This window comes from Desmodus rotundus, chromosome 7 (assembly GCF_022682495.2).
Source record: "Desmodus rotundus isolate HL8 chromosome 7, HLdesRot8A.1, whole genome shotgun sequence".
Lineage (NCBI taxonomy): Eukaryota > Metazoa > Chordata > Mammalia > Chiroptera > Phyllostomidae > Desmodus > Desmodus rotundus.
In genome coordinates this window covers 87,738,077-87,754,596 of record NC_071393.1, presented here as the reverse complement: position 1 = coordinate 87,754,596, position 16,520 = coordinate 87,738,077, and the positions used below count along the sequence as shown (strand labels likewise).

Below are 16,520 nucleotides of genomic sequence, written 5' to 3'. Positions count from 1 at the left end.
TTTGGCATATCTGGAATATTAGTATCACTATTCTTACCTATTGTGGCCATTATTACATAAAATAAGGATTACTGGAACAAAATCTGGTAAACAAAAGGGCTAGTAAGTAAATAATGGGTAAGTAGCATATACAGTAGAGATGCACTGGACAAATTCACATCCTGGGTGGGGCAGAGCAGGTCAGCACAGGATTTCATCATACTACTCAGAATGGCACACAACTTAAAATTTGTGAATTGTTTATTTTTGTTATTTTCCATTTAATAGTTTTAGATAACAGTTGACCAAGGTAAGTGAAGCCACAGAAAGCAAAATCGTGGATGGCGGGGGTAGGGGTAGGGGGATAAGTACTGTATTTTGAGAGAGAGAAAAACCACATTCATATAACTTTTATTATTAGAATTATTAGAATTATATTAGAATTATTCTATTTTATTATTGTTGTTGTTAATCTCTTACTGTGACTAATTTACAAATGAAATAGTATCGTAAGTATGTATGTATAGGAAAAAACACAGTATATATAACGTTTAGTAGTATCTGTGGTTTTAGGCATCCAATAGATGTCCTACAATATAGCCCCTGCTAGTAATGGGGAAACTACTATATTTTATCTTTTAATTTTTTATTAAATTTATACCTCAGTATTTTGTTTTTGACTATAAATGGTATGATTTTGTTAATTTCATTTTATAATCATTTATTGCTAGTGTACAGAGATACAACTGGGAGTTTTCAGATTGGCTTTGTATCCTGTGACATGGTTAAAAGTATCTATTAGTTTCAGAAATTTTTTAAATAATTCCTTAAAATTTTCCATGTACACAAACATGTCTTCTGCAAATTCAGCTTAATTTTTTCTTTTCCAATTTTTATGCCTTCTTTTTCTTGCTTTATTACACTGGCCATGACATAAAACTCAAGTGATGAGAATGGAAAGTCTCACCTTGTTTCTGACATTAGGGGGAAAACTATTAGTCTTTCAACATTAAGTAAACTCTTAGCTATTGATTTTTCATCAATGTCTTTTATCGAACTAAGGAAGCTGTTTCCTGTGTTTAGTTTGTTGACTGGTTTTATTGTCCTGAGTATTTGAATTTGTCAAATATCTTTTCTACATCTATGGAAAAATTTATATTGTTTTTCTTCTTAATTCTGTTACTGTGATACACTGAATCGATTGATTTTCTAATGTTAAGCCAAACTTTCACTTCTGGTACAAACTGGACACGCAGTTTGCGGATCAGGTTGTTGCTCCTCTCATAAAATGAGTTACAAAGTGTTCCCTCCTCCTCCAAAAATAGTTTGTATAAGATTGTTATTTTTTTCCCTAAGCATTTGAAAGAATTCATCAATGAAACCACATGACCCTCAAATTTTCTTTGTGTGAAAGTTGTAAGATAAATTTACTTTCATTGATAGATAAAGGGCTATTTAGACTTTGTTTTATCTTATTCCCTTTTGGTAGGCATTTTTCAAGAAATTTGTTTATTTCACTTACAATGTCAAATTTTCCGAATTAAGTTATTCACAATATTTCCTTATTATCTTTTTAATGTATATACAATTTATAGTGCTCTACTTCCCTTCCATTACAGTATTGGTAATTCATGTTGTTTCCCCCCTCTTCCTTCTCCTCTTCGGTTTTCATCAATCTAGTTAGGAGTTATTAATTTAAAGGGTCTTTTCAAACAATCAAATTTTGACTTCATTAGTTTTTCCTATTATTGTATAATATTACATTGATTTCTGCTTTTGCTTTTATTGTTTCCTCCTCTCTACTTCCTTTGTGTTTCTTTTTTCTAACTTCTTAAGGGAGAACCTCAGGTCATGCACTGTAGAAGTTCTTTTCAAATACAAGCATTTAAAGCTTTACCTTTTCTTCTGGGCACTGCCTCAGCTGCATCAACGAATTTTGTTACACATATTTTATTATAATTCATAATAAAATATACGAAGTTAAAATTACCTTCTAAATTCCCTTGTGATTTCTTTTTAGAACCATGGGTCATTTAGACATGGGTTTTTAAATTTCCAAATTTTGGGTGTTATTCTTAGCATCTTAATGACTTCTCACTTAATTTTTTGTGATTTCAAAACTTTTCAATATATTGACACTAGTTTTACAATATATTGACACATAACATTCAACTGCCCTTGAGAAGAATTTATATTCTTCAGTTGCTGGGAATAGAGTTCTATCAATTAGGTCATGGTAGTTGACAGTTCATTTAGTTCTACGTCTAAGTTTTTGTCTAGTTATTCTGTCAATTGCTGAGAGTGAGTTATTCAAATCTTTATAATTAAGGATTTATTTCTCTCTTTAATTCTATCAACTTTTACTTTTATTTATTTTTAAGCTCTGTTATTAGGTATATACACATTTATTATTGCTCTATCTTCTTGATGTATTATTGACTCATCATTTTATCATTATCAAATGTCTGCATAAGAGATTGGCTATAATAGAAAAAGAGGATCGTAAACAAGCAAATGGTGTGGGTAAATCTCCAAATAACTAGGTGTTAACTAAGAGTTTTTAAAATTAACTGTCATTTTCTCAAGGGTATACTATCTGAATTCTGATGAAACAAATCTGTTAGGAAAAAAGAACAAGATCCTTCCCTTCTAGGTTTGAACACTTTTTGAAAAACATATACAAACAACTTAAATACTTAAGAGGTCTCAAAGAGAAGCTGTTGTAATGCTAAAAGGATTTTTTACCTCATGATGGCAATTTTTAAAGTATTACACCTATTGTCAATAAAGATGTTGGCTTCTGTGTTCTGTGTTGAATCAGTTTAAAAAAATTCAATTGCAGAATGATATATCAGTGTTTCCAGTAATACTGCTATACCAGTTTCCTTTTAATGGCTCATCAGTTATATGATTGCCATGAAGGTAATATGAGGAGACTCATTTAGCAACATATTATTACATCATCTTAACATGAAGTAAGGCCCATCAGGCATTATTAAATTAGCCTGAATTTTGCAGTATGTCAGCAGCATTTTATGTACATGAACAGCAGAGTTAATGTTCCTTGGAGGGATTCTGTTAAAAAATATGGTTGCAAAGTGGTGTTTGGATATAATTTTTTAGTCATTATTTATATTTCCTTGTGTTATCATTGTGTGGTTAAGATTTTTACATCACTTGTGAAAAGTTAAGACAAAACAGCAGCAATTAGTAGTTTCAGTGTATATTTTTCTTCTCTGACCCATTATGATAAATACCATTTGGAATACTGGTATTTCTTTGAACGGAAGTGATACATCTCTTTTAACTCTTGAATTTCCTGAGCTTATTGCTTAGGCCTCAAATCAGTTGGTGCCATCCATCACAATTTCTCCTATACATTGCAGCATAGTCAGAGCCAAGTGATAATAATACATAGCAAAGTCATTGCTTCTTTCACAGTGAGGAACCCCTTTACTTGTTTTAAGAGTTCTTCTGTCTTCAATGAGGATATTTATCCTTGCTGCAGTATAATTTTCATTCCCCCCTCTGTGCTAAATTTTGGGCTTCTTTGGGGTGCCTGGATTGCTTTTATAAATTCTTCATAAACAAATCTTTCCCTCACTTTAATATCTTTAAATCTGCTTATATATAGCAATATTATTATGTATTTCATACATTCCAGTAATCTTATTTTTCTCTTTTCCACAGTCCTGCCTGATCTCTGTAACATGTTATAAACAACTGTTAAAGTATAAGTAATCTTATACTTTCTTCTTTTTTCATACTCCATATAGAGGATCTGGGTTTCTCAAAGCATAACCTCCAGTCCATGTGAATTAGATGACCTGGGGCACTTGTTAAAAACATAAATTCCCAGGCCCTTCCTGGACCAAACATGTTAAAAATCAATGATGGTAAGGTGACAGACTAAAAATCTGAGGGATTCTTATGGTGAAGCATAGTTACACCATCATTAAAAATATCAAACATGAGTTTAGATGGTTTACCACTTGCTAGGTGTACGGCCTTAACTAAATTACTTAATACCTCTGAAGAGTACCTATTTACTTATCTGCAAAATGGGTATTGTTAAAAGTATTAAATGTGTTCATATTATGGGATCTTTTGGTGCTTGCTTAATGGTAACAAACTTATTGCAGCACTCTGCATGTACATTTAAAATAATTTTTTTTGATATGAGAATTAAATCTGGTATAAACATACATCAATCCTTGGCAAAAACTGTTAAGATTCACCTTAGTAAAATTGATGAATTATATAAATAGAGCTTACCACTGATTTTAACTAAATAGCAATACCTTTGCCAAGAGAATACTAGAGAGTGAAAACTTGTTAATATAGGCATTAACTATGATTTATTAGATGTAGCTGTGGTTTTACAGAGCTTACAGTAGTTTTTCTCTCAAGGTTAGCAGTAGTGTGAATGTTAAACCAGTGGCTCTCAAACTTTTTGGTTTATTAAAAATAACATGAAGGGCTCCAGTAGCTTTTGTTTTCGTAGGTTATATGAACTAAAAACTTTGAAAAATACTCATTTTATAAAATGTTTTCAGAAGTATATAGAAATTTAATCTTCAGAGACCTACAAAGTATAAATAGTATAAACCTACAAAGTATAGAAAGTATAGACCTACAAAAATGCTAATTATATTTTTCAAATGAGGAAATCAATGCAGAGATGGGATTTAATGTTAAATGACTTTTCTTATGACCACAGATTCCAACTTGTAGAGATGGGATTTGAACTTAGAGCTTCTGACTCTGAATGGCAGAATTATGGGACATGTTATTAAATGGAGTAGTATTGTTAGTATGACAGTGAAAACTGGCTCACATACCCATGTGTGAAATTAGGGTGGGCCGGGGTGCAGACAGCAAAAAACAAATTTACTACATCCTGCCTTTCTATTCTTTTTGGCTTGACTCTGATGGAAATCTGCAATGAACTGACTTCAGAATTCTCAGTCTAAAGATATGGGGGAAAAGACAGAGAAGATGACCATTACTAGATAAGCAACACACTAGGGAAATGTGGAAAAACTGAAATAAAGTTTCCAAGTAAAGAGACCATTGAAAGCTAAAAATTTTATTAGATGTAGGACTCAAATGACAATATTTCCAACATTAATAAATTGAACATTACAGGATATTCAAGCTATACAAAGCAACTATATGCTCTTCATATAATGCAATAGCATCTTTTTTAATGAGGAAATAATGCAAAAATTTTCAAAAACGATGAGCATTTTGGAAAGATATATATGAAGACAACTGCTACTCTGATTCCAGTTGAACTGAACGTTAGTTGTTTTTTTTTTAATCCAGCACCTGAGGACGTATTTATTGATTTTAGATAGTGAAGAAGGGGAAGAGGGAAAGAGAGGCACATCGAGGAGTTGCCTTCCATATGCGCCCCTGCTGGGGATTGAACATGCATCCTATGTATATGTCCTGACCAGGAATTGAACCCACAATCTTTTGGTGTATGAGATGATGCTCCAATCAACTGAGCCACCCAGCCAAGATGAATGTTAGTTTTTAAAATCTATGATGATAAAGACTGGTAAATTGCAAAAGGGAAACCATTTTAAGCAGAGGAAGCACAAGAAAATATGTTTAATTGCTAAAAACCCAACACAGTCACAAATTAAAAGCACAAATAATGGTTAAATAAATTGAATAAATTTCTACCTCCTCTATTAGAACCTTTATGTGTTAAAAAAATTATCTCTGCTTTTATAATTTTTTTAAACTTACTTGACAGCCTGGTAATCCAGTGTCTCTGCTGTATAGGGAAAATGAGCCTCTCTCTGACGTTTTTCCTATAAAAGAAAGAAAATAACTCCATATAAAAACCCTCATTTGTTGACAGAATTCAACTTCTAGACCATTCACAGTAATTATACTGGGGTTTGGAAGTATAGAGAAAATTAGAACAAAGAAGATAAAATCCAATAAATAAAACTTCAAACGTTTATTTAGCATTCCACCCAGTATAACAGTTAAATTCTGACTTACTACATATAATAGCATGTATTTTATTAAATGCTTTCTTTTCATCAAAAAACATTAAGAAATAGTCAAAAGAATGGATATCTATATAGACAACAGTATTATACATGTACCCATTAGTGAGAATTATGTTTTCCCATATTTGCTTCAGACTGAATATTTCTCCCTCTCTCCTTTTCTCTTTCAGAAATGAAAACAGTATGGACACAGCTCAAATCTCACCCCAGATCCCAAAGTAACCATTATCATAGAGTTGGTGTATATGATTACCATGTATATTTTGAAACCTTTAATGTACATATTCATTTAAACATACATTACTATTTATGTTTAATACATTTAAACAGATGAGATTACATGCTATTCTTTGCATTTTGTGCAATATTGTGTTTTTAAGATATACATTCATTCATTTTTACAGTTATAAAATGTCCCCTTATACAAATAAAATCACAGTTGATGTATGCCCCTACTGAAAAATAGATGTTTCCACTTTTTTGTTATCATCAAGAATGCTGAAACAAATATCCTTGCACAAGTCTTGTACACACACATAAGAGTTTCTCCAGGATAGACACAAAGAAAACGAACTGCTGGTTAAAAGGATGTAGACTTTCAACTTTATAGGTATTGCCTCACTATTCTCTGAAGTCATCATGCCAATTTATACTCTTCCCAGAAATACATAAGAATTCCTGTTGGGAATACATCTTCAGTTCAAAAGTCAAGTGGCCCAGTATCGGGAATGGTATGGGCCAGCTCTAGAGGGAGAACAGATGTCTCACAGTACTGACAATTAACAGCAGTGTTCTGACTCATTTGCTTTTTAAAACACTGGAGTTTCAGTATGTTCAATAAAGTGAATCTACAAATATACAGTTTTAAACTAAACAGTCCCTGACAAATAGACATGTTGCTTAGTAAGATTTCTGCAGGGATCATGGTTTGATGTTAATATCAAGCACGGTGGCACAAATAAACAATGACAATGGAAGACCTAACTCTTTTTCTCTGTTCCGAGGTAAAAAATAACAATGTAATTAAATCTGACAAGTTACCCCAAATATTTAAAGTTCTTGAGATTACATGAACTTCACTGTAATTATACAAGTTATTAGTTTGTGATTGTATATAAATATATAGTTTATTAATTTTAAAAACTCCACACACACACCAATGCTCAAAGTTGTCTACTGATGTGGTGCATAATTAACAGAACCTTGGAGACATATAGACTAATATTTAATCATTTTTATACATGCCACACATGCCAACTCGTAGAAATCTTACAACTCTAAATTTGGCACCTATGAACCTTTAGATAAATAAAATAATTCTTGTAATAGCAAAGGCAGTTATTAGAAAATACTTTAATAATTAGGTATATAATTTTGACCTCATTAGAATTATGATAGCATGTCTTAAGAAGCACTTACTGGCTATTACTGATGAAGCACATGTTCAGGTAACGACAACTCATAAAAATGCAGATTTATGAAAAGAGGTTAATTTAATGTGATCTATTTGCCTCACATTCTCCCCATGAAGTCATATATTCTACACAAAGAATTTTAATTTGCAAATTATACAAATGAAATAAAAATAAAAAATTGTAACTTTTTAAGGATATATCCTTTACAACTAAGACTGCCTTTAAGAGTCAAGGTGATATGTTGGGGTTCTGGACTGTACTCTTTTTACTCTTGGAATCTGACCTCACAAAACTATTAAAATGATTATGCACTTGCAATTTTGACACATATCTATCCCCATGCCTTATCAAAATGGATCAGAAACCCTGCTGGACAAAAAAAGATGGCAGAGATTGAAGGGAAAATGCCAACTGAGAATGATTAGCAGAGAGATTAAATACAGAACAGGAAAAGTAAATTTAAAAAATTTATTTTTTAAACAATCTATTTAAGGGGTAGCCTCCACACTAGCCCTTATTCACTAAGGGGAAAAAATAAAGAACAGCCTACTTCTGTGGTTTGGGGGTATTACTTTATTAATCAAATGAATTAAGTTTATATAATATTAAAAATCATAAGTAAATCATTAAGAAAGTACTGACTTGGGACACCTCATAAAAATCAACTGTACAGTACATTTATGACCCCCACCTCCTTTAAGAACTTGGGACACGATTTAAGACTTTAAATCATTGGAAAGCTTTATAATTTTTCCTCTTTGCTGTTATGACCCACTATGAGAAGAACTGAGTTAATGCCAAACACTTATCAAAAATATTATCCCCCAACTACTCTGTTGTTTTCTTTGGAAAAATATGCTTTACTTCATAAGGTGATCTCCATATAAAATGTGGCAGCTATTATTAAACAATTTCTTCTCTTCAATTAAAAAAAATCATGTTTCATATTCTTGGCAGAACTGCATTAGAAGACTACATTAACATTTAAACAAATACCATAGAGTTAAAAAAAGAAAAGCTATACCAATGGTTTGTCATTTATCACAATGTAATAACTACTAATGATTGGTTGAAATATGCACTAAGCCTTTTCTACTTGCCAAATTCCTTTTCCTGAAACATTATTTCAAACAACGAGTAAGTACTTAAAGCTAAGCAACAATTTAAGTTATATTTTTCACTCAAATATACTAGTAAGGAAGTCTTTTCTAACAATGTATTGTTAAGGTGGAAAAAGGAACAAAGTAAGAGATTAATATTAGCTCTGTTTTTAATAAAGTATGGCTTTCAAATATAATACATACAATTACCTGTATGGAGGCTACCCCTTAAATAAATGGGTTTAAAAAATAAATTTTTTAAATTTACTTTCTTGTGCCTATTAAAATTCCTGAAGTTCCTTTCACAAAGGATAGTCAAATCGGAGAGAATAAAAACTAATTAAAAAAAAGAACTTATTGGTGTAACAATAGTTAATGAAAACTAATATAAGCTAAAAAAATTACAATGTAAAAGTTTCTTCTGTAATGGAAAGTTAATAGCTTGTTTTTAAAATAATACTTGACCTATTCAAATGAGATTTTGAAAAGTGTGTACATTTTACTTCATCTTTCATTTATTGGAAATTCATTCTTTCTTAGTGACCTAGAAGTTTGGATTTGCCTGAAATATAATGATGTGTACTCAGTGTGAGATTTAGAAGATATTCATCTTTTATTTACTCAAAATTACTTTAAGTCTATATTGACAACAAAAACTTCTGGCTACTTTGTTTCTGCTAAGTACATTCACAATTTTAACATGAAAGTCAGCTGAACACAGCTTAAGGACTATTAGATATACGCAACTTAACCTATATCTAATTTTCCTTGTAATACCAATAAAGAAAATATTACAAAGAATTTACTGGATATTCTAGTAGTGGGATTTTATTTGTGTATGAGTATTGGCACACCATAGGTCCCTTTGGCAGTCTTTTCAAAATAATGTGTTTAAATTCACAAAACACAATACATAGTATTATAAAGTATGTTGGTATGTTATCATGAAAACGAAGGGAAAAAAATTCTCATCGTGGTATATATGATTTTTTAACACATTAAATAAGATCTAGGAGCAGATTTACAATGGCAACTTCAAAGCATAAATGAGAGCTTAAGATTTCTGCAACAACTCTATCATGCTATGAAAATCTCTGTTCTATTGGTTACAAAAATCATAGGTACTATTAAGAGTGTTTTGCTACTCTCATTCAAATAGAAGGACAATGTAAATTTCACTTAGAGGTTGGTAAAAATAAAAATGAAATGTTTTCCCTGTCCATATTCATTGATTATCCTTCTATTCTTGGAGTCACTGGATCAGCGGGATAAGAACGCCAATAGAGCAGCCACATATCGTCAGAAGATACATAGATATGTATATCATGCCATCAGACACATGTTTTCTAAATAAGTATCTCTTGTGCTTAAAGTAGCTAGACTTATATAATTTATATTAACCACAGATTTTTTTTCTGACTGCAAACTGAGAGCTGCTCAAGAAATGATAGGTGATTTTGGCCAATTTGTAGAGCGTTTAAAACAAAAGTTCAGGAAAGTTCAGGAAAGAGTAAAATACTTAAGCCCAAGAAATTACTTTACCTGGCTGTTTGTGTAAGATGCATAAACTATCTGAGGCAATAATTACTGTAACATATTTTCTCAGAATTAAAAAAACCAAATTCATCTTGTTCCCTACCAATTACATGATGCAACGAGTTCCAATTCTCCACTGCTTTCCTAATTTTCAAAAATACAAATGTTAGTTATTAGTCTATAAGAGCTCTTCAAAAGATAATTTTCCCTACATTCTTTCATCTTTTTTTATGGCTGACACTGTTACAGATGTCTCCATTCCCCCCCTCTGCCTCATTCCTTCACCTTCTTTCATCTGGCCTCCCCTTTATCGCATCCCTCTGACAGCTGTCAGTCTGTTCCATGTGTCCAAGCCTGTTTCTGTTTTGTTTTTCACTAACTCTTGGTCATTAGATTCCACATATAAGTGAGTGAGATCATATGGTATTGGTCTTTCTCTGACTGGCTTGGTTCACTTAGCATAATAATCTCCAGGTCCAAAAGGTAAGATTCTTTTTAGTAGCTGTGTAGTATTCCATCGTGTAGCTATACCACAGCTTTTTTATCCACTCGTCTATTTTTAAGTAATTTTTTATTGTATTTGTTCTATTACCATTATCTTACTTATACCCTCTTCCACATCCCCCCCACACTCTCCCACCACTGCAATCATCTTACTGTTGTCCATGTCCACTACTCCTTTTTTGCTTGATCCCTCTACCGCTATTCGGGGGTCTTTTGTAGTTCCATATAAATTTTTGAAATATTTGTTCTAGTTCTGTGAAATTCATCATTGCAATTTTGATAGGAATGGCACTGAATCTATAGATTGCTTTGGGCACTATGGACATTTTAATGATGTTAATTCTTCCTATACATGAATACAGTATATGCTTCCACTTGTTATCGTCTTCAATTTCTTTCTTCAGTGTCTTTTAATTTTCCAAAGTACAGGTCTTTTACCTTTTTAGTTAAACTTATTCTTAGATATTTTATTCTTTTTAAAGCAATTGTGAATGGGATTGTTTTCTTAGTTTCCCTTTCTGATAGTTTTCATTACTGGCATATAAAAATGCAATTGATTTCTGGATATTAATTTTGTGTCCTGCTACTTTACTGAATTCATTGACCAATTCTAGTAGTTACTTGGTGGAATCTTTGGGGTGCTCTATATACAGTACCATGTCATACAAATAATGACAGTTCTATTTCTTCCTTTCCAATTTGGATACCTTTTATTTCTTCTGCCTGCCTGACTGCTATGGCCAGGATGTCCAGTACTATGTTGAATGAGAGAGGTGAAAGTGGACAACTCTGTCTTGTTCCCAATCTTAAGGGGAATGCTTGTAGTTTTGCCCACTAAGTATGGTGATGGCAGTGGGTTTGTCACACATGGCCTTTATTATATTTAAGTATGTTCCTTCTATTCCCACTTCATTGAGTTTTTTTTTTTTAAATCATAAATGGGTGCTGGATTTTATCAAATGCTTTTTCTGCATCTATTGATATGATCATGTGTTTTTTATATTTCACTTTGTTTATGTGGTATATCACATTTATTAATTTGCTAATATTGTACCAACCTTCCACTCCTGGAATAATTCCCAATTGATCATAGTGTATGATCTTTCTGACGTACTGCTATATTCACTTTGCTAATATTTTGTTGAGGATTTTAGTGTCAATGTTCATCAGGGATATTAGCCTATAATTTTCTTTCTGTGTGCTATCTTTACCTAGCTTTGGAATTAGGATAATGCTGGCCTCATAAAATGACCTTGGGAGTCTTCCCTTTTCTTGAATCTTTTGGAATTGTTTGACGAGGACAGGTGTTAGTTCTTCTTGAAAAGAATGTATATTCTTTTGCTTTGGGATGAAATGCTGTGAAAATATCAATTAAATCCATGTGTTCTAGTGTATCATTTAAGGCCACTGTCTCCTTGTTGATTTTCTCTCCAGAAGATCTGTCCATTGAAGTCAATGTAGTATTAAAATCCTCTATTATGCCTATATTTCTGTCAACCTCTCCCTTTATGTCCGTCAAGATTTGCTTTACATATTTAGGTGATCCTGTTTTGGGTGCATAAAAGTTTACTAGGTTTATATTCTCTTGGTGGATTGTTCCCTTTATCATCATGTAGTGTCCTTCTTTGTCTCTTGCTACAGCCTTGGTTTTAAAGTCTGTTTTGTCAGATTTAAGTATTGCTGCCCCAGCCTTTTTTCCCCTTTCCATTTGCATGAAATATCCTTTTCTACCCATTTACTTTTGGTCTGTGTGTATCCTTTGTTCTGAGGTGGGTCTGTTGAAGACTGTGTGTGTGTGTGTGTGTGTGTGTGTATCTTGTTTCCTACCCACTCCGCTACCCTGTGTCTTTTAATCAGAGCATTTAAGCCATTTACATTTAAAGTGGTTATTGATAAATACATATTTATTGCCATTTATTTTCCTCTGATTTCTTTTCCCCTTTTTTCTTCGTCTTAAAGCAAGTCCTTTAAAAGCTATTGCAATACTGGTTTGGTGGTAAGAAACTCCTTTACCTTTTTCTTGTTTGGGAAACTCTATTTCCCCTTCAATTTTAAATGACACCCTTTCCTGGGTAAAGTAGCCTTGGTTGTAGGTCCTTGCTTCTGGCCTGAAATGTTTCTGTTGAGAAATCAGCTGACAAGTTGTATGGGAGAACTCCCTTGTAGGTAACTACCTGCTTTTCTTTTGTGGCTTTTAAGATTCTTTCCTAGTCTTTAAGCTTTGCCATTTTAATTATGATGTGTCTTGGTGTGGGCATCTTTGGATTCATCTTGTTTGGGACTTTCTGTGCTTCCTGGACTTGTGTGTCTTTTTTCCATCACCAGGTTAGGGAAGTTTTTGGTTATTATTTCTTCAAATAGGTTCCCAATCCCTTACTCGCTCTCTTCTGTTTCTGGTATCACCATGATGTGGATATTGTTACTCTTCATGTTAACCCAAAGGTCCCTTAAATCCTCATTTTTAAAAATTCTGTTACAGGAACTACTATAAAGGACACATGGACAAAATCAAGGGGGAGGGTGGAGGTGGGGGAGGGAGGGGGGTTCAGCTGGGGTGGGGTGGAGGGATGGGGAAAAAAGGCACACAACTGTAATTGAGTAACAATAAAAAATTAAAATTAAACAAACAAACAAAAAATTCTGTTTTCTTTTTGCTCCTCTGCCAGGGTGTTTTTTCCTACTTTGTCTTCCAAATCACTTATTTGATCCTCTGCTTTATCCAACCTACTGTTTATTCCTTCCAGTGTATCATTTATTTCATATACTGCATTCTTTATTTCTGACTGGTCTTTTTTCATGCTGTTGAGTATTCTTATAATCATTACTCTAAACTATCTGATAAGTTGCTTGCCTCCATTTTATTTAGCTCTTTTTCTGGAGAATTCTCTCGTTCTTTCATTAGGGGCCTATTGTTTTTGTCTTCCCATTTTGGCTGCCTCTTTGTGTTTCTTTCTATGACTCAGGTAGATCTGTAAAGACTCTGGTGGACAACTACATCAGACACTGCCTGTGACTGGCCCTGGGCAACCGGTTTGGAGCTGATAGTAATGTTCATAGTGTGACTCCCTCTGCTGGGCCGGGGTACGTGGAGAAAGAACCAAGCTGTGCACCAAGGCCTGCTTTTACCAACACGAGGCCGGGGGGAAGGGTCAGCTAAACTCTCAAAACTCCCAGAGATGTGTCTCTGCCTGCATGCTATTAACTTAATCACTCTAAGAGCCTCCAGCTGTACTCCTCGGCAGCTGGGCTTAAGCTCCACAGGGTGGGGTGAGAGGGATTCCTTTGGGTGGGGCTATTGCTTCCCCCTAGGCTGATGCCACATGGAGGGGAGTGTTCTGCCCAAGAAAGATGGCTTCTGCAGTATGGGGAATAACTCAGAGGAGGGATCCTGGAAGCTGACCCTTCACCTCTCTCCCGAGAGCCATACATGTGGTTCTAGTCCACTCCGGACTCCCTTTGTTGGAGTCAAGGGTAAGTGGCTGGAAATATTTTGTGCATTGGCCCTTGAAGAGTCTCTCTGTGTCTCCATCTGCCTCTCTCTGGTGGACAGAAACCCTGCTGCTTTTCACAGGCTGATGCTGTTTGGGTTCCTTTCCCAGTTCTGGAGCTCTAGGCTGGTGAGTTCAGCTTTGGGTTTAGACCAAATTCTTTTTTTTAAAAATATATTTATTAATTATGCTATTACAGTTGTCCCATTTCCCCCCCCCCACTCCACTCCATCCTGCCCACCCCCCTCCCTCCCACATTCCCACCCCATAGTTCATGTCCATGGGTCATACTTTTAAGTTCTTTGGCTTCTACATTTCCTATACTATTCTTACCCTCCCCCTGTCTATTTTCTACCTATCATCTATGCTACTTATTCTCTGTACCTGTACCCTCCTCTCCCCCTCCCACTCCCTTATTGACAACCCTCATGTTCTAGTTGTTTGCCTAGTTTGCTCTCGTTTTTGTTTTATGTGTGGTCATTAATAACTGTGAGTTTGCTGTCATTTTTACTGTTGCTATTTTTGATCTTCTTTTTCTTAGGTAACTCCCTTTAACATTTCATATAATAAGGGCTTGGTGATGATGAGCTTTGACCTTATCTGAGAAGCACTTTATCTTCCCTTCCATTCTAAATGATAGCTTTGCTGGATACAGTAATCTTGGATGTAGGTCCTTGCGTTTAATCTTGGGTAATGTAATTATGATGTGCCTTGTTGTGTTCCTCCTTGGGTCCAGCTTCTTTGGGACTCTCTGAGCTTCCTGGACTTCCTGGAAGTCTATTTCCTTTGCCAGACTGGGGAAGTTCTCTATTATTTGTTCAAATAAGTTTTCCATTTTTTGTTCTTCCTCTTCTCCTTCTGGCACCCCTATAATTCGGATGTTGGAACATTTCAAGGTGTCCTGGAGGTTCCTAAGCCTCTCCTCATTGTTTTGAATTCTTGTTTCTTCATTCTTTTCTGGTTGGATGTTTGTTTCTTCCTTCTGGTCCATACCATTGATTTGAGTCCCAGTTTCCTTTGCATCACTATTGGTTCCCTGTACATTTTCCTTTGTTTCTCTTGGCATAGGCTTCATTTTTTCATCTAGTTTTCGAACAGATTCAACCAAGTCTGTGAGCATATTGATAACCAGTGCTTTGAACTGTGCATCTGATAGGTTGGCTATCTCTTCGTCGCTTAGTTGTATTTTTTCTGGAGCTTTGAAGTGTTCTGTCATTTGGGCCATTTTTTTGTTTGTTTGTCTTGGCGCGTCTGTTACTTTAAGGGGTGGAGCCTTAGGTGTTCACCGGGGCAGGGTAATGCTGGTGGCTGCGCTGTGATGCTGTACGTGGGGGAGGGGCCGAGTGGGAGCAATGGCGCCCGCCTCACTGTCCTCCGGATTTCAATCTTTCACTCCAATACCCACAATCAAACTGGGCCACTCTGGTGCTGGTTCCCGAGTAAGTGGGCCTGTGCACACTCTAGGCCCCTGTGGGTCTCTCCAACAACCTCTCCTGTGAGGCTGGGAGTCTCTCCTGCTGCTGCCCCAACCCCCAGGGGTGCTTTCAATCAGAGGTGTGAGGCTTTATTTCCCCGAGCTGGAGCCCTGGGTTGCACGGTCTGCTTCGCTGCCCGCCGTTTGTCCGGTTTATCTGTGAGCGAATGTGGTGCCGCAGGGTGCTACCCGCCACTCTTCCTGCCCCACTCTCCACCACTCTGAGTCCGGCCCTCTGGGTTTATCTGTGCAAATGTGGGGCCGCAGGGTCTGCTAGTGCTCGGACTGCCTGCGCCATTTGTCCCACACTCCGCCAGTCTCAGTCCCGCCACAGCCATGCGAGTCCTCTCCACCCCGGTGCCGGTCTTCGCCCCTCCTACCAGTCTGGATGTGTTTATTTTCTATTTCCTTGGTGTCAGTCCCCCTGGCTGTTCGATTCTCTGTTAGTTCTGGTTGTGCGAGGAGGCGCAGTGTGTCTACCTACACCGCCATCTTGGTTCCCCGACACCAAATTCTTAACAGTATACTATACTGCACTGTTTCCCAGTGAAAGTTTAGGACACAATCTCCACATTCTGATCATATATGTCGATATTCGGTACAACCCAAATATAGCATGAAAAATTTTCTCTGTTTAGCCCTCTAAGTAGCCTCTACCAATCAACTGATGTGGCACTGGATATGAAATCTATTCCTGCTGAAAAGAGGAACTGATGACAAATCATCCCAAAAATGACTAGCAGCAAAACCCAACTAATCTAAAGGTTGGCTCTGGATATTACTAGAACATGGTCAGGCATGCTGGTTTCACTCAGAAGTAATTGCTATTGTTTTCAGTTCTCACACAGGGCACATGATGATGTTACTTTGCCTGTTAGAAAAATATTCTGATCCTGTTTTTCTGGGCCTCAGTTTCCTTATCTATAAAAAAAATGAACAAACAAGATCAGAGGTTGCACAATGGCATCCCAGAGGTTGTTTTGTGTGGCCAA

At 35.3% G+C, this 16,520-nt stretch overlaps 1 protein-coding gene across 6 annotated transcripts in view; it reads right to left on the bottom strand.

Annotated features, from left to right (window-relative positions):
- Positions 1–16,520, bottom strand: part of TCF12 (transcription factor 12) — a 376,791-nt gene that overhangs the window by 113,756 nt on the left and 246,515 nt on the right. For all 6 annotated transcript variants that reach the window (XM_024568099.3, XM_045201097.2, XM_024568100.3 and 3 more), the window contains one exon: positions 5,740–5,804. In XM_024568099.3, the coding sequence (XP_024423867.1) occupies positions 5,740–5,804 (65 nt within the window). The remainder of the gene's footprint in view (positions 1–5,739; positions 5,805–16,520) is intronic.